Source organism: Molossus molossus, unplaced genomic scaffold (assembly GCF_014108415.1).
Source record: "Molossus molossus isolate mMolMol1 unplaced genomic scaffold, mMolMol1.p scaffold_m16_p_1, whole genome shotgun sequence".
Classification (NCBI taxonomy): Eukaryota; Metazoa; Chordata; class Mammalia; order Chiroptera; family Molossidae; genus Molossus; species Molossus molossus.
The window spans coordinates 164,423,311-164,446,273 of NW_023425344.1; the positions used below are offsets into that span (position 1 = coordinate 164,423,311).

The following is a 22,963-nucleotide window of genomic DNA, read 5'->3' on the forward strand; positions in this document are numbered from 1 at the left end:
TACTTTTGGCTAATGGATGTGGAAAAAATATTTTTTTGCTCCTGGGTTACTTTTTCAACAATGAGAATGTATTTAAGCATACACACACACACACACACACACACACGGAAATATATACACACACACAATTTATATAAAAAATAACTAATTTTTCAACTTAGAACCATAGCAAGTTACAAAATCTCAATAGAAATTAACTATAAATTGAACAGAGAAAAGGAAAAACATGCCAGTATTTATTAATAAATTCTAAAAATTACAGAATGTTGAAAAAACTATAGTTATACTACCTGAAAATTCATACTAAAACTAAAACAAATTACCAACAAATGTTGCTTCCTAACATACTCTGGTAGATATCCTGCTTTAATATAGCCATTATAATATAAACACACAAGACTTTAAAACTGTCTGTTCAGCCCTGGCCAGTTTGGCTCAGTGGTTAGAGCGTCCACCTGCGGTCCCGAGAGACCCGGGTTCGGTTCCCACTAAGGGCATGTACCTCGGTTGCGGTTTGTCCCCGGCCCTGGTTGGGTTGTGCGGGTGGCAACTACTCGATGTGTCCCTTTCACATCGATGTTTCTCCCCCCCCCCCCCCATCTGAACAAAATATCCAAAAATGTCCTCGGGTGAGGATAAAAAAAAACAAAACTGTCTTTCCAGTTTTTGGTGAGGGAATTTCTTAGCATCATTTCCAAAGAAATTATCAATTCAACAATAATTCAACTCAGTCTTTAAATTTAATTTGAGGTTTATGGTTATTCAGAAAGCTCTGATTGATTACCTCCCATGAGCAAGACTTGAAAGTCCCTAGCAACCACAACCTTCCCTGGGTCTGAATCCTTATCAATAGGAATTAACTAAAAGGCAATATTTACATAATCAAGAAATCTGATCTCACTATAAATCTGTGACTACCAACCTCAACTAAGCACAATGTCCAATAATTCTGCTTCATTTCTTCCACTGTTTGCAATAAGTATTTCACAACTTTTTAAAAAAATTTCTTGACTTTGTGACTCCCTTGGTTTTCCACTGTAGCCTCAGTCATAAACTCCCTCTCTTTTCTCTCTAGCTGAATTCATCTATTCCCTTAGTTTATACACCATGAATATAAATCTCTACCCCAGACCAACTAAATCATATCACTATCTCCATTTAGAATTATCACACACATTTTAAAATGAACACATTCAAAAAACAAAACACCTAATACATGCCTCCACTTCCAAATCACCATCTTTGTAAATGTCACAATCATCCAGAAAGCCAGAAATCGGAGACTCATCCTTAGTTTTCACCTATTTTCTTCACATTACACATCTAATCCATCAGTTAAATCCCACCAAATTTCCTCTAAAATATATCCTAAATGTGTCCACTTCTCTCCACATCCTTTTACAACCCTAATCTAAGCCAACTTCGAACCACGTTTGGACTGAAATAGCAGCTTAGACATGCTCGTAAGAGTTATGTCTAGCACTAGTGTTGAAGAAGGCATCTCTACAAGGAGGAGAGGGTCACTCTGGCATAGAATGTCAGAGCATAAGCAAGGTGAAGGGGGCACCTGTACAGGAGATGCCCCAGTAATGGCAACTGATACATACAAGGGAAATGATCAAATACATAAACATATTAAAGATAACAAGAGTGGCCCTGGCCAGGTAGTTCATCTGGTTAGAGTGTCATCCCGATATGCCAAGGTTGCAAGTCCGATCCCCGGTCATGGCACATAGGAGAATCTACCAATAAATGCATAAAACAACAAAATCGATGTTACTGTTTCTCTTCCTCTCTCCCTCACCCTCTTCCTCCCTCTCTAAAAAAAAAATTTTTTTTTCAATTTATAAATAAATGTTTAAAAACTTTTTTGAAGAACAGGAGCCAGGGCCCAGCCAGTGTGACTCAGTGGTGGAGCCTCGACCCATGCACTAAGAGGTCACTGGTTCAATTCCTGGCCAGGGCACATACTCAGGTTACAGGTTCAACTCCCAGTTGGGATGTGTGCAGGATGCAACCGATCGAGATGTTCCTCTCTCTCTCTAAAATCAATAAAAAATATTTTTAAAACAAAGAACTTTTTTAAAGAATAGGATCCAAGGCTCAGCTGGCATTGAAGGTGTGATTCAGCAGAACAGTCTCCTGACTCCAATTGGGATGCTTTATGATTCATTCAGGATCTTTACAGGAGCAAAGTCCTTCAGGCCCTGGTCAGCTTATCCACAGGGTGAATTTTGTTGCAGTTGTCTGGGTCAGTGAAGGTGAGGGGCAGTAGGCCCTGCTTCTTGAGGTTCATTTCATGGATTCTGGCGAAGCTCTTGGTGATGACGGCCCAATCACCAAGGAGGCATGGCCCCAGTGACACCAGACTCCTGCCTTGAGTTCTCACCATAGTTCTCAACTCCAGTCACCACTCACTGGATGCCATGTTTCTTGTAGTGGGCAGTGTCAGGAATAAGATCAAACTCCTGGGTGACAGCACTGCACACAGAGTCAGCCTTGCCATTTTTTATGTTGATGACACTAATAAGGAGGTTGTTAGAGATGTCATCCAGGTGACCATGGAACTTAAGCCAGGGGCCAGCAACTGAGATGTGGTCAGTTGACTTAATAAGGATTTGCAGGTCCTCCAGATCTTTGCATCCCATTTGTCAAAAACTCAAAGAAGCTGCAGGAGTGGTCTGGGACTCATATTTACCCGCTGCTGTCCTTGGGAGGGTGCTGATAGGTGTCCTACCCTGGGTCAAACTCTGTAGAGGGAAGCTCTTCCACATCCAGAGCCTCCAGCTTAAACTTCTTGCTCTCCTTGCCTGTCAGGAAGTCACTATCTGGGTTGAACCTGAGGATGCTAGCAATGGCCAGGGCTATGACAATCTCTGGGGACATGACAAAGGCATGGGTCTCAGGGTTCACATCATTGCATCCCATAAAGTTCCTGTTGTAGGAGGTGATGATTGTGCTCTTCCTCTTCTTGATGTCCTTTCTGTCCCACTGACCAATGCAGGGGCCACAGGCACTAGCCAGGACAAAGTACTCCACATCCCTCAGGACATGTGCAGAGCTGTCCAGCTCAGTGGTGGCGAGGATCTGCCTAGAGCCTGGTGTGATGGTGAACTGGGTCTTGCACTAGAGTCTATGGGCCAGAGCCTACTTGGTACAGCTAACACCCCATGTCTTCATAGCTGGAGTTGGTGTAGATGCCAATCAGACCTACTCTGATGTCCAACGGCCATCCTTCCTACTCTGCCATAGTGCCCACTTCTGCCACAGGCTGAGCCAGGTTGGGGGTGAAGGGCCCAATGATATGTGGCTTCAGCTTATTGAGGTGAATTTCAATCAGTTGGTCATAATGGCAGCCAGGTGACCATTGAATTCATCAGCAATGTTGGCAATGTCTGCCCATTCTGTCTTACTCCAGTATTTTCTTCATCCTCTGGTTGTAATGAAACATTGAAGTATGGCTCCAATTTCTGCGCACATGTTGCAGATTGTCACCATGCCAGTGCAGGATATGGAGTCTATGCCAGGCCCTTGGTACTCCACAAAAGCACCCATGCCACCTTTAAAATCACATCTTTGGGCCCTGGCTGGTGTGGGTGTTGGTTGAGCATTATCCTATACACCAAGAGGCCATCAGTTCGATTCCCAGTCAGGACACCCGCCCAGGTTTCAGGCTTGATCCCCAATAAGGGGCGTGCAGGAAGCAGTCAATTGATGCTTCTCTCACACATTGATGTTCTCCTTCTTCTTCTCCCTTCCCCTCTAAAATCAATAAAAACCTATTTAAAAAACAAAAAATTACATCTTTGAGTGAGGTCCAACTGGAGAGTGAGCCCACCAGCTTCACACCAATCACCTTCAGGAATTTCGGCCATGACATCCACTACTACATCAGCACCCCCAACTCCAATGCATATGGCCCCCAAAGCCACCACCATTGGGGGGTATGGGAATCAATGCCAATCAGAAGAACGCCAGGGTATGCAGAGTTTTCCAGATGATCTCGTGAATGATTTCAGAACCTGGTTGCCAGAAGCCCACACCATACTTGGCACCTGCAGTTGCCAAGACATTATACACTTCTTGGTTTATATCCTTGGCCTGATGCAGGTCTTTCTCACCCCAAGCTGGGCCTCAATCAGATGGCCACAGTGGATGGTGGACAACATGGTCACCTTGGGCAGCCCACTGCTGATAAACTGCAGCACAGCCATCTGGGCCATGGTGTCCTGCATGGCCATGCAGTCAGGCTGCAGCCACAGGTACATCTTGCCCCACTCAATCTCCTAATTAGATGGGTCATCCAGGTGTCCACATACAATCTTCTCATAGAGGATCAGAGGCTGCTTCAATCTGCAGGTAGGTCAACAGGAGGCTGTACGGAGCCATTCTGTGCACTGACAAAGATGTGCACCGACAAAGATGAGGTTGCGTGCAACAAATAATCTTGAAATATATCTTTGCACAACTGTACCAGTATGAAGGAAAAATTCTCAAAAATGTTTCTGTGTGTACATTTTAGTATGACAGATATTATCAAACAAGCGTCTGAATAAGTTATACCAATCTACAATCCCACCAGAAGCATTTAGAGTACTTATATCCTCACCACTAGGCCACATAGAATGATATTACCTTTATATTTTTGCTAGGTAGACAAATATTTTTAAATTTCATTCCATAAAATTTGGCTCGCTGTGACAGAATAACAAACTTTTACAATTAAACACGGAATCGTCAAAACCCCACGAAGAAAATAAAAAAGAATATAAAGTTACACACACACACACACACACTTCAAAATACAAAATGTCTCTAATTAAAATAGCAAAACTCAGTCTGGCCAGTGGTTGGCTAAATGGTTGAGCATTGACCCATGCACTAAGAGGTTGCAGGTTCGTTCCCAGTCAGGACACATGCCCAGGTTGTGGGCCCGATCCCCAATGGGGGGCATGCAGGAGACGGCCAACTGATGTTCTCTCTCATCAATGTGTCTAACTCTTTCTCCCTCTCCCCTCCTCTCTCTAAAATCAATAAAGAAAAAAATTATAAAAAAAAAAAAACACGACAAAAGTCAAAAATAAATCCCAAAGTAAATTCAATCATTCATATTTTATTTCTGTATGTTTGATACAGATTTTATTTCTGTATGAACATGTACTTGAGGCAGATACAAAACATAAAACTACCATACAATGGGCATATATTAACATCATTTAAAATTCTTCATTTCGGTCCTGGCCAGTTTGGCTCAGCTGTTAGAGCATCAGCCTGCAGACCAAAGGGTCTCGGTTTTGATTCCCTGTCAAAGGCACTTAGCTGGGTTGCGGGTTTGATCCTCAACCCCGGTCAAGGTCATGCGGGAGGAAACCAATCAATTATGTCTCTCTCTAATCGATGTTTTTCTCTTTCTCTCTCTCTCTCCCTCCCACTCTAAAAAATCAATGAAAAAATATCCTTGGGTGAGAATTAACAAACAAACAAAAAAAAACCAACAACAAAAAATTTTGATTTCACTTTTTCTTAGATAAAAATTAAAATTTACTAATCTGGCCCTGGCCAGTTTGGCTCAGCGGTTAGAGCGTCGGCCTGCGGTCCGGAGAGACCCGGGTTCGGTTCCCGCTTAGGGCACGTACTTCGGTTGCAGTTTGTCCCCGGCCCTGGTTGGTCGTGCGGGTGGCAGCCACTCGATGTTTCTCTCTCTCTCTCCTTCCTCTCTCTCCCTCCCACTCTATCTGTACAAAACATGGAAAAATATCCTCGGGTGAGGATAAAGAGGATAAAAAATAAATAAAAAAAAAAAATTTACTAATCTGGCCCTGGCCAGATTGGCTCAGCAGTTGGAGCATCGGCCTGCAGTCCACAGAGACCTGGGTTTGGTTCCTGCTAGGGACACACACCCAAAAAAAAAAAAATTTACTAATCTGCCCAGCTGGTGTGGTTCAGTGGTTGAGCATCAATCCATTCACCAAGAGGTCACTGGTTGGATTCCCGGTCAGGGCACATGCCCAGGTTGTGGGCCTTATCCCCAGTGAGGGCATGCAAGAGGCGGCCAATTGATTGATGTTCTTTCTCATAGATGTTTCTATCTCTCCCTCCCTTTCTCTCTCTCAAATCAATAAAGAAAAAAAAATTTAATTAATAAATAAAAAACACAAGCCTCTGGACCTACAGTAGCCTTTTATAGATAGATAGATAGATAGATAGATAGATAGAAAGAAAGAAAAATTTACTGATCTACTCATTCGTTCCTGCAAGGAATGAAAACGTGTAACATTATTTTCAATTATATTTTCCTACAATCAACTCTAAAAGTTCAAAACAATCAAACCCACAGGTCTTCTACCAAAAACAGTAGCATTTTGAAGTTAATTATGAGAAGTAATTTTATACAAACATATTTGGTTACTATTCTAACAATAATTAAATATTATTTCAAACAAATAAGGAAACTTTGATACCTCCTTATAAGTAATTTTGAAGTCAACAATTAAAAACATGTTATCAGGTAATAATGTGTATACAAAGATGCTCCCTGTGACATAACCTATATATCTAATAACAAAGCCATGATTAAGTATATAACACATACATGATAGATTACACAGTTTGTTTGTTTTTAATATGCTTTTATTGATTTTTTAGAGAGGAAAGGAAGAAAGTGGGAGATAGAAACATCAATGTGAAAGAGAAACATCAACTGGCTACCTCCTGCACATCACCTACTGGGGATTGAGCCCACAACCTGGACATGCATCCTACCCAGAATGGAACGGGGATCTCTCAGTCCATGGGACAATGCTCAATCCACTGAGCCACACCTTCCAGGCTTCCACAGGTTTTTAAAAACTGCTTACTATGGACTTGTTACAATACAAATATTGTTTGATAGAAATATTAGGTAAAATAAAAGGAAAAAATATCCCATCTATCATAAGAGAAAAAAATAGAGCAAAAAGTTAAAATGCTGTACTTCTGGATGATGCAATTACAGATAATTTTCATTCTCTAAACTTTAATTTTTCCAAATTTTGAAACAAAGTTTTGTAACTCCTAAAAAATAAATATAAAATTTAGAGCTAGTCGCCCTGGCCGGTTTGGCTCAGCGGTTAGAGCGTCGGCCTGCGGTCCGAAGAGACCGGGGTTCGGTTCCCGCTAAGGGCACGTACTTCGGTTGCAGTTTGTCCCCGGCCCTGGTTGGTCGTGCGGGTGGCAGCCACTCGATGTGTCCCTTTCACGTCGATGTTTCTCTCTCTCTCCCTCTCTCTCTCCCTCCCACTCTATCTGTACAAAAATTGGAAAAATGTCCTCGGGTGAGGATAAAAAAAAATAAAAAAAATTTAGAGCTAGTCAACTGAAGTAAGCTTATTATGGTCTGTCCTTCCAAATGATTACAATCAAAAACCCTGAACAGAATACAAAAAAATCCACTATTTGAGGACTCTGAATAACAGACAACAGCAGATGAACTAGGGAAGGAAGTCAAAACAAGTTAACGATCCTTGATGGAAGTAAGTAAAAGGGTTTTTTTCATCTCCTCTTTTCTTTTCCAGTTAAGACCACTGGAGAGGCCAAGTCCCAAAATTACATAGCAGGAGCACACAACAAAAACTGAGAGGACTGCTCTGTCTCAGTGGTTAGAACGTCAGCACTTGCACTCAAAGGGTTACAGGTTTGATTCCGGGCAAGAGCACATACTTGGGTTGCAGGTTCAATCCCTAGCCCTGGTCAGGGTGATGCTAGAGGCAACCAATCAATGTGTTTCTCTCACATCAATGTTTTTCTTTCTCTCCCTTCCACTCTCTCTAAAAAAATCAATGGAGCCCTGGCTGGTTTGGCTCAGCGGTTATAGCGTTGGGCCCACAGACCAGAGAGTCCTGGGTTTGGTTCCCGCTAAGGGCACATACCTCGGTTGTAGTTAGTCCCCAGCCCCGGTTGGGGTCCTGTAGGTGGTGACCACTCGATGTGTCTCTCTCACGTTGATGTTTCTCTCTCTCTTTCTTCCTCCCCCTCTCCCTCCTGCTCTATCTGAAGATAAATGCAAAATTGTCCTCGGGTAAGGAAGAAAAAAAAAAAATCAATGGAAAAATATCCTCAGGTGAGGATTAACAACAACAACAAAGAAAACTGAGAGCACCAAGAAAAGGTGCCTCTGTAAGCCAGAGGGTATGAGGACAAATTCCTCGGGTTTATTCCTCCCAGGCTGGCCCCAAAGCCAGCCCCAAGTGAAGCCCCAGATAAAACTGTGAACAGCACATGCACAGTTCAATGGTGGTGTCACAGCATCTAAGGCCCAGGAATAATGAGAACTAAGAAAAAGAACCCCATGCCCTGGCTGGTGTGGCTTAGTTGGTTAGGCATTGTGCACTGAAAGGTTGCTGGTTAGATGCCTGGACTGCAGGCTCGAGCCCCAGTAAGGGGCATGCACGAGGCAGGCAATTCAATGTTTCACTCTCACATCGATGTTTCTTTCTCCCTCTCCCTTCTTCTCTCTAAAACTCAAATAAAAATATATATAAAAAAAAGAAAGAAAGAAAAAAGGAACACCTGTGGTCAAAATAGCTAGAGAGGAATCCTATTATTTTCTTCTCTCTCTCTCTCTTTTTTTATCTCCACCTGAGGACATTTTTCGATATTTTGTTCAAATAGAGCAGGAGGGAGAGGGGTAGAGAGAGGGAGAAACATCGACCTGAAAGGGACACATCGAGTGGTTGCCACCCACACAACCCAACCAGGGCCAGGGACAAACTGCAACCAAGGTATGTGCCGTTAGCGAAAAACAGAACCCAGGTCTCTCCGGACCACAGGACCACAGGCTGACACTCTAACCGCTGAGCCAAACCGGCCAGGGCTCTTCTTTCTTTTCTCTCATCACTTTCGCCTCCAGGGTAGTCCCAGTCCCAGAAATTGTATGACAACACAAGGGGAAAAAAGAGAAGAAGTGAAGAGAAGTGTGGCTAAAGTGCAAGAGAGTCCCAGCTTTCTAGCTAGAACACCAGGTAAAAAAGGGCTCCTGGTAGCCACAAGATGAAGGGAAGTCTCAGAGAGAAAAGAGCTAGAAAAGGGATCCCTAATACAAATCCCGAGCTCTCCTCCAAACTGTACGTGTGGAGAACAGAGCTAATGACTTTGACAACAGAACTATGACATAATCTACCACCCAAGTCCCAGACTAAACTCTGAATGACACATTCAGTTGACCCAAACATCATAACAAAGGCCTCTAAAACTGCTGACATTCAAGCCACCTACATTCAAACCACCAATCACAGTGGGCAAGACAGAACTTGCAGTCTAATCTACTCAGGTTAACTGTATGTCACAACAAAATCAACATACTCCAGAGGATTGTTATAAAATCCAGACTCTGACAATATAATACTCCAAATGTCTACGATAAAATTCAAAATATCTTGAATCACAGAGAATCAGTACAATCTGATCTGTCCAATTCAAGAAGACAGTCAACAAATGTTAAGCTTGAAACAACCTACATGTTAAAATTATCAGAGAGGACTCTAAATTAGCTATAACTGTATTCCATGAGGTAAATGATAACTTTTTCTAAATGACTGAAAACAGACTTTTCCAAATAGTAAATAAAAAGTGTGAAAAACAATAAATGATAAATGTATTTATTTTATTTTTTAAATCCTCACCTGAGGATATTTTTCCATTTATGTTCAGATAGAGTAGGAGGGAGGGAGAGGAAGAGAGAGAGAGAGAGAAAAACATGGACTGAGATGAGAGACACACATTGATTGGTTGTCTCCTGCACAACCCCAGCCAGGGCCAGAGACTGAACCAAAACCAAGGTACGTGCCCTTGACCGAAAATGAACCCTCGGGCCAATGCTCCAACCGCTGAGCCAAATCGGCCATGGCTAAATAAAAATTTTAGAAATGACAAATACAACTGAGGGTAACAGGGACTCACTGGATTGGCTCAAGAGCGGAATGAAGATGACACAGTCAGTGAACTTCAACACAGATCAATAAAAATTATCCTATTTGAAGAATAGAGAAAAAAGATTGAGGAAAAAAAGAAACAGAATCTTAGGGACCTGAGAGAACATATCAAAAAGTGTAACATTTGTGCCCTGGCCAGTTTGGCTCAGAGGTTAGAGCGTTGGCCTGCGGTCCATAGAGACCTGGGTTCGGTTCCCACTAAGGGCACATACATACCTTGGTTGCAGTTTGTCCCTGGCCCTGGTTGGGGCAGGGCTGTGCGGGGGGCAGCCACTCGATGTGTCCCTTTCATGTTGATGTTTCTTTTCTCTCTCTCTTCCTCTCTTTTTCTCCCACTCTGTCTGAACAAAAAAATGGAAAAAAGTCCTTGGGTGAGAATAAAAAAAAATACAAAAAAAGAAAAAGTATAACATTTGCGCCACTGGAGTACCAGAAAGAAAGGAGAAAAAAACTGGTCCAGAAAATAGAGTTGAAGAAGAAACAAACAAAAAACCAGAAAACAAATAATATAATGTTAAACATGTATCCAAAACATACCAAAAATTACATTAAATGTAAAGGGTCTAAACTCACCAATTCAAAACAGATTATCAGGCTGGATTGAAAAGAAAAACAAGCCCTGGCTGGTGTGGCTCAGTTGGTTGGGTGTCGTTCAATGCATGAAAATGTTGCCAATTCGATTCCTAGTCAGGGCACATGCTCAGGTTATCGGTTCGATCCCTGCTCAGGGTGCATGCAGGAGGCAACAATCGATGTTTCTCTCTCACATCAATGTTCTTTTTCTCTCTCTCTCTCCCTTCTTCTCTCTCTTAAATCAATTAAAAACACATTAAGTCTGGCCAGCGTGGCTTAGTGGTTGAGCATCAACCCATGCACCAAGAGGTTGCTGGCTCAATTCCCAGTCAGGGCACATGCCCAAGTTTATCCATTCTATCATTTTGAGCTTCAAAAGAAAAGGCCTAGCCCATGTGCTCAGTGGTTAGAGTATCATCTGGCACACTGAAGAATCTCAGGTGAGATTCCTGGTCAAGGGCACATTGTACTTGGGTTGCAGGTTCAGGTGGGATGGGGCACATGTGGAAGGCATCCAATCAATGTGTCTCTCTCACATCAATGTCTGTCTCTGTCTCTCTCTCTCTCTGTCTCTCTCTCTCTCTCCTTCTTCTCCTCCTCCTCCTCTTCCCTCCTCCCTCCCTCTCTCCCTTCCACTCTAAAACTCAATGGAGCCCAGCTGGTGTGGCTCAGTGGATTGAGCATTGTCCCATGGACTGAGAGGTCTTGGTTCTGTTCCTGGTCAAGGTACACGTGGGGTTGCAGGTCAGTCCCCAGTAGGGGATGTGCAAGAGGCAGACAATTAATGCTTCTCTCTCACATAGATGTTTCTGGTCTGTGGGCCAACGCTCTAACCACTGAGCAAACTGACCAGGGCTCACATAGATGTTTCTATCTCTGTCCCCTTCCTCTCTCTAAAAAACAAAATCAATAAAAATATTTTTAAATAAAAATAAATAAAATAAAATAAAAATCAATGGGAAAAAAATATCCTCAGGCAAGGACTACAGAAAAAAAAGAGCCCACACCCCACTCCAATCCAACTTCTCAAAAAAGTTTTCTGTACTCTATCTCCATTTCTTCACTTCCTACTTACTCAACCCATTCAAATCTGCCACTCATCATCACTCTGAGTCCTCAATTAAGATCAATGACCTTGAAAATATTGCTAAATTCAAAGGACATCTTTTATTTATTTTTTTTTTAAATATATTCTTATTGATTTGAGAGAGAGAGGAAGGAAGAGGGAGAGAGAAGCAGACAGCAACACAGATGAGAACAAAACATCAACATTGACTGGCTGTCTCCTGCACACCCCTCTACTCCCTGAAAATGGGGCATGCATCCTGACTGGGAATCCGCAACCTCTGTATGGGTCTAGGCTCAACCACTGAGCCACAAGGGCAGGACAAAAGGACACTATTTATTTATTTATTTATTTATTTATTTATTTATTTTTATTTATTTATTTGTTATCCTCAGAGGTACATGCCCCTAGCGGGAACCGAACCCGGGTCTCTCTGGACGGCAGGCCAACGCTCCAACCGCTGAGCCAAAGTGCCCAGGGCAAAAGGACACCTTTTAGTCTTCACCCTACTTGACCTTTCTCACCATACTGTCCTTTCTCTTCTTGAATAACTTTCTTTCCTGTGTTGGCATGTAAAGTAATGATGCAAAAGCAATGGTGGATAAAACTGATGACACATTAGCATGAATCAAGGTGGTGGCACTAAACTGTACTACTTATTAGTCTGTACTACCAAGTTTGGCATGGAAATTTTAAAATTCCAACTTTACTAAGAATGGCCTTGGAGAAACAAAAAAATTTATTTCACTAATCTCAAACTTTGAGTACATTTTTTTGTTTGTTTGTTTTGCTTTTTTTATCCTCACCCTAGGACATTTTTCTTTTTTTGTTCAGGTAGAGTAGGAGGGGGAGAGAGGAACACAGAGAGAGAGAAACATCGACGTGAAGGGACACATCGAGTGGCTGCTAGCCGCACGACTGACCAGAGCCGGGGACAAACTGCAACCGAGGTACATGCCCTTAGCGGGAACCGAACCCGGGTCTCTCGAGACCGCAGGCCGACGCTCTAACCGCTGAGCCAAACCGGCCAGGGCTGAGTACATTTTTTTAATATTCTACTTAAGGAAATGGGAAGTAAACATAAAGCACTTCTTCATACCAAAACATGATGGCTGTGTTAAGGAAAAGTACTTATACAACCTTTAGAGAGCCCAATTAGCCACTTTTTTCATGCAACACCATTTTTATTTGATGTTTTGTTTTTTTTTTATCCTCACCCGAGGACATTTTTCCATTTTTATACAGATAGAGTGGAAGGGAGAGAGAGGAAGAGAGAGAGAGAGAGAGAGAGAGAGAGAGAGAGAGAGAGAGAGAGAAACATCGACGTGAAAGGGACACATCGAGTGGCTGCCACCCGCACAACCAACCAGGGCCAGGGACTAACTGCAAGCGAGGTACGCGCCCTTGGCGGGAACCGAACCCGGGTCTCTCTGGACCGTAGGTCGATGCTCTAACCGCTGAGCCAAACCAGCCAGGGCCACCATTTTTATTTGAAAGAACTTCAGACAACTGTGGTTATTCAGACCTGAATATCTGGCAAAAATTATCTCAAAATTTTACCAAGTACGCCTTCCACTTCAAGGAAAACAATTTGATAGTACTGTATTTGCTGCCATTGATAACATTCAAGTGTTGAACCAAAAATTACAATTTTGGAAAACTTGTTGTCTTCCACCATGAGACTGACAGCTTCCAAATATTTTAAGATACTGATGAAATCAGTAGTCATATTAGCAAATGTGTTTTTGATAATGTAGAAAGACATATGTCAATTTAGAATATCCGTATAACTCAGTAGACCAATATTTTTCACATGACCAGTACATGATTTTACTAACTTAAACATGGGTTAAAAACCCACTCAGCCCTGGCCGGTTTGGCTCAGCGGTTAGAGCATCGGCCTGCAGTCCAGAGAGACCTGGGTTCGGTTCCCACTAAGGGCACATACCTCGGTTGCAGTTTGTCCCCAGCCCTGGTTGGTCGTGCGGGTGGCAGCCACTCGATGTGTCCCTTTCACGTCGATATTTCTTTCTCTCTCTCTCTCTCTCTCTCTCTCTCTCTCTCTCTCTCTCTCTCTCTCCTCTCTCTCCCTCCCACTCTACCTGAACAAAAAATGGAAAAATGTCCTCGGGTGAGGATAAAAAAAAAAATCCACTCAATTTTTGTTCTCTCTCATTGAATGGGATCATCATCTACTGTAACCACAGTCATCCATGACACCTCCTCCTTTCTCACTCTCATAACCAATCATTCAACAAGTTCAATATTACCTCCTAAATATGTCTCAAGTCCATCCACTTATTTCTACTTTTTTTTGCAACAATCCTCTCTCTGGATTATAACCGAACAGTTTACAATAATTTGTTCTCAACTATTCTCCATAAAACTGGTAACATTTTTTTAAAATTAATCACATCACTCTTTCACTGCAGTTCAATGCCTTCCCATTGCTCTAGAGATAAAACCAAAAGCTTTACTTTGCATACAAACGATTCCATCTGATCATGAACCTACCTCAACCCAGCTCTCCAGCAACTTTTCCTTGCCCCAGTCACATTAGCTTTTTCCAAGTTCCTCAGTCATGCCATACTTAATCTCACTTCAAATTCTTCACACATTGCCTTCCCTTTGAATACCCTTCTACTACACCTCCTCAAACTTCATCTGGTAACTTTTTTTTTTATCTTCAGATAGAGCGGGAGGGAGAGAGAGAGGATGAAAGAAAGAGAGAAACATCGACGTGAGAGAGACACATCAAGTGGCTGCCACCCACATGACTCCAAGCGGAGGCAGGGACAAACTGCAACTGAGGTACGTGACCTTAGCGGGAACCGAACCCGAGACTCTCTGGTCCACAGGCTGATGCTCTAACCCCTGGGCCAAACCGGCCAGGGCCACCTGGCAAACTCTTATTCACCCTGCATATCTCTAGGAAAAAACATTTACTCAAGAAAATCATTTTAACCATCCTCAGCCCTCTAGGTCATGTCCCTGCTATAAGCTGTCACAGAACACTGAACTTTTCCTTCATGGCACTTATCGCAATTTATAACCACAATTTTTTAATTACTTAATACCTGTCTTCCCTATTAGACTACTAGGGACTATAACAGCAGAGACTGTATCTTTGATCAACACCATATCTCTAACCTGACATAAAATAAAAAGACGAAAAGATTTATTTAAAAGCCTTGTCCTGTGCCCTGGCTGGTTTGGCTCAGCAGTTAGAGCGTTGGCCCACGGACCAAAGGATTACAGGTTCAATTTCAGTCAAGGGCACGTACCTGGGTTAGGGGTTTAATCCTCAACCTGGCTGGGGTCGTGCAGGAGGCAACCAACCGAAGTGTCTCCTTCACACTGATGTTTCTCTCTCTCCCTCCCTCCTTTCCTTCCATTCTATCTAAATATCAGTGGACAAATATCCTCGGGTGAGGATTAACAAAAAATAAAATAAAAAGCCTTGTCCTGTTGTATTATTTATCTTTTAATGTAAATATATAACAGGAGGTTGTATACCACTGGATTCAACAACTTTGGAATTGAGACTCATGGCGGTCTTCCTTGGGATATCTCTCGAAGGATATACACTAGAAAAATGATTAATGGTGGTTGCTTCTAGAGAGGAGAACTTATTAGTCAGCAGACAGGAAAGGGAGAAACTTTTTACTGTATATCCGTTTTTGCCCTCATAATTAAGTGAAAAAAAAATCTTTTTTTATTTTTAATTTTTTTTTTTTTTATTTATTCGTGCCCCTGTAGGGAACCAAACCCGGGACTCTCTGGTCCACAGGCCAATGCTCCAACCCGAGCCAAACCGGCCAGGGCAAAAAATCTTTTTTTAAACAGGGTGAGCCTCTGGTACCTAAAAGCAATCTACCCCTAATATTCCATTTTCTAGATTTTCTGGGGAGATCTTAAATTCTTCCTAGAAGAAATAAGTTTTACATTGTATTTTCTGAAGATTTAGTAGCAGGATACACAACTGCCCAGGACCCATCTAGTTATGACAATATGGATGATGATCATCTATTTTAATGTAAATGCAAAAGTACTCATTTTTAACATTAAATTTAAAACTTATTACTAAATTTAACTCAATGACATATCACAGGTGAAAGCAAAAACTAACCCTGAACCTGAATTTTACTTTCTAGAGCATACTACTTTACGTTCAGGCATTAATAAAAAGCATCTCAAAAAATGTATATTCCTGAATTTCAAAAGACTAGCAAAACTAGTACAATAAATGAAGAGCCATATACCATACTAAGTTAAACGAAAAGAAACACTTGATTAACTTATATAAAAAGCACTGTGCTAGGCATTTCACAAGTATTATCCCATTGAATCTTCACAAAAACCTAAACCCAAATCTATCCCATTACAAAATTTCTATCATATCATCTGCCTTTACTAACCAGACAAAAAACTATTAATACAAGCTAATCAGGCAAAACAACATATTTGAACATATAGACTACATACCTTTCACTTTACTCAACATAACTACTACTTTATTGAAGATGAATTAATAAATGAATAATTCTTAGTTGTAAATCTCGGCCCTGTGTCACAGCCCAGCTCTGTGATAGCGTATAGCAGGGACATGATCTAGAAGGCTGAGAATGGATTTGCTACTATCTTATGAAATCAAGTTGGTACAGGAGATTTTCACCAATATTCAAAATATGCCCGTCATCTTGCTTTCTCCTGCCTTATTTGTTGGGTGTTTCAAAAAATTTAAGAAGACTACAAAATCCATCACAGTTTCATGAAATAAAGTCCGAAAATAAAATTCAAAATTAGGTATTTAATAATGATGACATTTAATAGCCCACTTTTCTCAAAACACTTTTCATATATATGCTTTCCCTTGCTTTTCACAAGGAGCCTACCAGAAATAAGATTACTACTGTTTCATAGAAGAAAGTGAGGTTCTCAGAAGCTAAATTACATGTAGTGTCCAAAAATTTAAGCCCAGGTCTGATGCCACAGCCCATTCTTTCCATGACATCTCTCTGGTTTAAAGGAACCAAGACAATTTTCCTTGTGACAAGAAAAATCTGGCTGTAGAACAGACAGTAAACTAAGGCTTTAAAAAAGTCACAAATTTAATCAAATGTCTATTTTTTTTATAGATAAAGTACTACAAGAAAAAGGGTTGAACATTCCAATTTGAAATACTCTTGTATCTTCACTTAGTAAATAAAAATATCTCATCTGACTTTAATTTCCTCTTTCTTAAAATTACATTACATCAATCATGAAAAAAGCCAAGCAGCAAAAATAAAAAAATAATGATATTTATGATGGTAGGATTTTATATAGAGATTTTTAGATTTTTAAAATTCCCTTTAAGTTTTTTAATATAGTAACACTTTTATTTAATGCCATTACAAATACCTCGGCTATATGTTAGTACTGAAATGACTACTGATTTGACTGGCAAGTATGACTTAACTTTTTTTATTCCTCACACTTTTTGCATTTATCTTCAGATAGAGCAGAAGGCAGAGAGGAAGAGAGAGAAACATTGATGTGAGAGAGACACACTGACTGGCTACCACCCACATGACCCCAACCAGGGCCAGGGACAAACTGCAACCGAGGTACATGCCCTCAGCGGGAACCAAACCCGGGACTCTCTAGTCCACGGGCCAACACTCTAACCGCTGAGCTAAACCAGCCAGGGCATGACTTACTTTTTATTTGTTTTAATTTTTTTTTTCTTTATTGACTTTAGAGAGAGAGGAAAGAAAAGGGAAAGAGAGACAGAAACATTGATGAGAAAGAACATCGACTGGCCACCTCCTGCATGCCCCGCACTGTGGATCAGGCCTACAACCTGGGCATGTGCCCTGACAGGGGATCGAACCAGCGACCTCTTGGTGCATGGGCCCACGCTCAACCACCGAGCCACACCGGCCCGGCATGAAAAATACCAAAAGTAATTCTCAGGTTAAGGAAGAATCTCTCATGAAATTTATTAATATTCAAAAATCTACTTCACTTTTCTATGAATCCTGCTAAATAAGTGTTAACAGAGGGGCTAAATTACAATGTATTCAGTTTGTCATTACAAAACCTAGTTGAAATACATAGGCCACTAACAGATTATGATTTGGATATTTTGTATGTAAGAATTCTTATTATAATAATAGTATATACTGTTTTAATGAGATTTACAACTGAGAATTATTCATTCATTAATTCATCTTCAATAATAATTCATTTAAAAATGAAGACCAAAAAACTTTATCATAGAGGGAATAATGGTGTTGGAAAAAATAAAATTAACTTAAAAATCTATATACTTTATCAATTTAGTGAGTAATACTGCCTTTATTCCCACCTCAAATAAATTAATATAATTATACCAAATTTTATGTCAACATCTCAAACATTTTCTATTAACTACCTCAAAATTGTATTAAAACAAATATAGAAATATCTGAGTTTTCACCTACTTATTATTGGAATTCAAAATTGTAAACAGACATATAAAATAAATAGTAAAAAACAAACGTGTTCAGCATTCAGAAGAATGGGTTACTGGGCAAGTATCACGTAAGAGAAAAAATATGGCATTAATGGTTAATCTACTAATGAATTCTCTTTTACATTTCTGCATAAATTATACATTTTAACCTCTGAATAAAATTGTTTTAAACTTTCCAAACTTCACAATCTGTTTCTAGTATCCCAGAAAGTATGCCATTATGGGTAACATCCAATGTATACCCTCCAAACTGAAATTTACCAGCCAATGATTTGCTTAACAAAAGTAGGATGTCCTATGACTTAATACCTATGGAAAAATGGTCAGTTATAAACATGTTCATTATCATCTATATTTGCACATCAATTTCAAGTTAATTTCTTGGTACAGCAATAGCTACCTTTAAAGATAAGTATCTGTAGTTCCCCAGTTCATAACATATTTTGAAAATGAATCAACCAAGCTATGGGTTAAAAATGTATTCCCTACTAATCCCTATTAATTCAACAAACACGTATTTGCGCCATCACAATCATCATTACTCAGCTTACTACACAGAAAAGTGTAAATGAAAAACTGCAGAAACTTTTTTAAAGATACCTTTAAAACTCTCTAAAGAAAATTCTTCACAAACTAAAGTCAGCAAATTAAAACAGATGTCACTACAGCAACCCCAAAGGAAGATGATGAAGTGATGTACTTACGTTTCAAAACAACGATCCACGTTGTCAGACATCAAAAGCAGCATGCATAGCTGTTCAAGGGCTATTAGTTGCATGTCCCTTTCATCTCCCTGTCCCATCTGTAGCCATTCCAGCAAAGTGTCTGGATCCACGTCTGCCATGTTTTTTAAAAAGCTTCTTTGCTTAAATTTAAAAAGTAAAGGGGAAAAATTCCTTTAAATGTCCAGGACTGATCAACTTGGGTTTAAATTTTTTCCCTTTGCATCAGTTGGAACCAAATTTTCATGATGTCCTCCTAGGAATTAGAAAAGATTCATAAGTTATGTTTTTGGATATAGTGCTTAAAGCAGTTTTTCAACTTTCCTTATTCAAGTTCAATTTCATATACCATACTAAATAAAAACAAGTTTTGCACAAGAGTATAAGCTGATAAGGTTGCTGCTTAACTGGAAACCAGAGCTCTTTGTCAAAGACAGTCAAACAAGCTTCAGATCCCACTACTGCTATCACCAACGTCTGTGCCAAAAGGCAAAGAACACCTTACTAAAGGTTCTTTTTTTTCCAGCAAACTTTTCACCCCCCCCTCCTCCACCCAAAACTGATCTTCAGATAAGGGTTAGATTCAGACTTTACGCACTCTGATCCAATCCCCCTCCAAATTAAGTTTCTCCTTTAAAATTACCTCTAAAGTCATAAATTTTGCTGACTTCTCAATTTACTCACTGCTTATTCTTAAGACGTCCAAATACAAACGATAATTAGATACAGGATCTATCTCCGAATAAAGACTCGGTCAGAAATTTTGGCAGTCTGGTCAACTGTTCTTAAAAGTTTGTTTTTTTTTATACTACAAATAAATACAATGGAATAAAACGTTACGTTTCAGAATACAGGCCAATCTAAGGCCCTCTTTCCCCCTCCCCATAGAATGAAGCAGTTAGTTAAAAACAAAAACAACAACAAAACAGAGAGCCAGCTCCAAAGGCAAGTCATTACCAAAGCCTGTGAGCGCCCTGATGGAAGAACAGCCCTGGGTCCCACGTAACCAGAGGCAGGTGTGAGAATCCAGAGGCGGGCCCCGGTGGGCACCCAACGGCGGAGACCAGCAAAGACGACCCACCACTCCGGGCCCAGCCGAGCCCCGCGCCTCCGGTGTCCAGGCACCAAACCCCGCTAAGTTAGCGACTGTGACCAGGAGGAGGGGGAAGTTCTGGAGGAGAAACAGCAAGCCTCCATGCCCCGGAGACGGCCGCCGGGCAGGACGGCGAGCCCCGGGGAGCGGGCCCAGAACTCCCGAGGCCCGGCGGTCGTCCCTGGCTGGGCCGGGCAGCGAACCCTTCTGAAGGGCATGGGGGGGCCCGCCCGGGGCTCGGGCCCGGGCAAGCAGGGCCCCGCCGCTGGAGAGAAACAAAGGCGCTGAGCGGGTGATTCGGCAGCAGCCCAGCCGACCTCACCAGGGGCCGGGGTCTCGCTCCAGGCCAGCTGCCCGGCATCCGGATCTCGGCGCCCCGGCCAGGCCCTTCCGACCACCCACAGCGCTCCAGCCTCCCCTCCCTCAAGCTCTTACCAGCTCTGGTCGTCCCAAACCGCTCCAGCCCAGCTCCAAGCAGGCCGCGGGCAGAGCCAGGCCCGGCCGCGGCCCTCGAGTTCCCAGGAAGCCGCAGGCCGCGCAGGTCGAGCCGGGCAGGCGGCACAGGAAAAGCCGAGCCTCGTCCCTCCCCTTCCTCCCCGGGGTCCTGGTGACAGAGAAGCGAGAGGTTCCCCCGACCCGCAAAAGCCAGCGCACGTCCCGTCCCCGGCACGCGGCTCCACAGGCCCCGCAACTCAGAGGCCCGCGCGGTGCTGCCGGCGGCTGCGGGGGGAGGCCGCGTCCATCGCGATCCCGGAGGGGGAAGGGAGGAGGGTCGGGCGAGAGCTGGGCGGAGAGGCTGAGGAGGGCAGGCGAGCGTGGTGGGGGCGGAGCAAATGGGCTGTCCTGGCGGACCTGCTGTCCGCCACGTGGGGCGCTGCGGAGACCGGTCGGCCAGCGGCGCAGGGGCGCCAACCGGCCGGAGGCGTCGCTGCCCTGCCAGCGCGCTCAGGCCTCCCGGGCTCGGACTCCCTGGGCCCTGGCAGCTGTCGCTTTTCTATGGTACGTCCTGACGACTTGACGCTTCGCCGTGGATGCGAGCGCGCCCCCTGCCCCGGCACGCTGGAGCACGCATGCCCGGCAGGCCTCGCACGGCGTCTGCACACTGAGCGCGCTCCTGCGGGGGGTCCACGCTGCGCACCGACGCTGCGGCCCAGCCTCTCCTCGCGGAGCCTCCCGCCTGGCGACCTGTGCTCCGCCACGAGCTTCCCCTCCTCCCCGCAAGTCGCTCCTCCTCGTGCACGGAAATGCGTCGCGGGAGGAAAAGCGGCTCTCTTCGGTCCCTAGAGGCAAGCCGCCCCTCGGTCCACCAGAAAGAAAACCTTCACCACAACCCTGGGAAGTAAATACCTAGTATTATCTCCATTGTACAGATGTGAGAACTGAGGCTCCCAAAAGCATAAATTCAGGCCCATTGGCGTCCCCAGTAGGCAGCAGCACCGAGTGTGCTTTTGACTCTCTCCTGCGGGTCGTGGGCTCAAGAAGGTCCGTGGTTATGCACCTCAAACGTTTTCTTTCACACGCAGTGAAAATGAAATATGCCTGCTTATAGGACGTACTTGGAGATATTTAGGATGTAATTAATTGGAAATGGGAATATAGCTCTCTTTTTAAAATCAGGGAATGAATCAGTCCCTCTGTGAGATAAATAAACCCATGCCCCAGACACTCCCATTGTACGTTTTCATATTTTAAACAAAACTGAGCATCACATCATAGTAGTTAAAACGTGTTCCTTCAAGAAATCAGAGAAGCTGCTTCATAAGGTTGAAGAACCAGTATTCTGGAAATTACAGATTTTCATTTCAGATATGCTTCAGCACATTCCCCCTGTCCCAGGTAATGGTCCCTAGGTCTCCTGTTAACAGATCAAGAGAAAAGGGTGGAGGATTCCATTGTCTTGCCACAACTACAAAACATGAGAAGAATTATTTGGGGCTAAAATGTGACTTGGAGCTGCCAGGAAAACCTTCAAAAAAGGAAATGGCATTCTTTCTGGACCTTGAAGAATGGATAGAATGTGGACACAGCAAGGGAAGGAAAAGATTACAAGCAAAGCTTGATATGTTCTGAGATAAAGGAAAGAGGACCTGTGCCCCAAGCAAAGAATTTGCAATAAACAAAGAGGACAGAAGGTAAGGGCTAAAGTAGGCAGGTCTTGAATGTGGGGGCATGCAACATTTGTAGGCTGAGGTAACTAACAAGTTCTGGACTAGAATACTGACTGGAAAAATTAGGGTCATAGTAAGATTGATTTATAGAGCAAGAGTGTCCAGAATGGCGAAAAAGAACTAACTAGACAAGGAGATTAGCTGGAAGGTTGCTGAAATCCTTCAGCAGTATAGAAAGGAAAGGCCTAGCTAGGTATTAGAAATAAGAATGGAAAAAAATTTTTGCTTCCACAGCCTATATACTAAAAAAAAATAATAGCCCTGGCTAGTTTTTCTCAGTGGTTAGAGCTGGCACATACCACAGGTTCTATCCTGGCCCCAGTTGTGTGGGAGGCAACCAATCCATGTGTCATTCTCACACTAATGTTTCTCTCCCTCCCTTCCTTCCACTCTATCTCTATCTAAAAAGCAATGAAAAAATATTCTTGGGTGAGGATTAACCAAAAAATAAATTAAAATAAATAAGTAAATAAATAGTGAAATTGGAATGATACAGAGATTAGCTTCACCCCTGAACAAGGATGACACTCAAATTCATGAAGAGTTCCATAAAAAAAGAAAAGAAATCTTTAAAATACTTTTTAAAAATATATTAGAGTTTAAATGATTAACTTCAATTTGTCTTTTAACCTACACAGAGGACTTGAAAGCTAGTAATATGTTGATGTTCTTAACAGAAAACAGAACAGAAAAAGAGACTACTCTTCACTAGCTTTTGAAGGTATATGTTACTTTAACCTTCCTAATGCTGCAACCATTGAATACAGTTCCTCATGTTGTGGTGACCCCCAACCATAAAATTATTTTTGTTGCTACTTCAAAACTGTAATTTTGCTACTGTTATGTCTTAGGTGACCCCTGTGAAAGGGTTGTT

General features: G+C 42.4%; 1 protein-coding gene and 1 pseudogene across 7 annotated transcripts in view; one reads left to right on the top strand and one right to left on the bottom strand.

Moving 5' to 3' along the window:
• HECTD1 (HECT domain E3 ubiquitin protein ligase 1) overlaps window positions 1-20,657 on the bottom strand; it is a 102,257-nt gene extending 81,600 nt beyond the window's left edge. For all 7 annotated transcript variants that reach the window (XM_036239698.1, XM_036239677.1, XM_036239687.1 and 4 more), the window contains exons 1-2: window positions 20,357-20,657; window positions 18,811-19,084 (exon numbers count right to left, since the gene is read on the bottom strand). In XM_036239698.1, coding sequence (XP_036095591.1) covers window positions 18,811-18,950 — 140 coding nt within the window. In that variant the 5' untranslated portion in view covers window positions 18,951-19,084; window positions 20,357-20,657. The remainder of the gene's footprint in view (window positions 1-18,810; window positions 19,085-20,356) is intronic.
• Window positions 20,658-22,546: 1,889 nt separating this feature from the next.
• LOC118621854 lies at window positions 22,547-22,645 on the top strand (annotated as a pseudogene).
• Window positions 22,646-22,963: the final 318 nt, after the last annotated feature.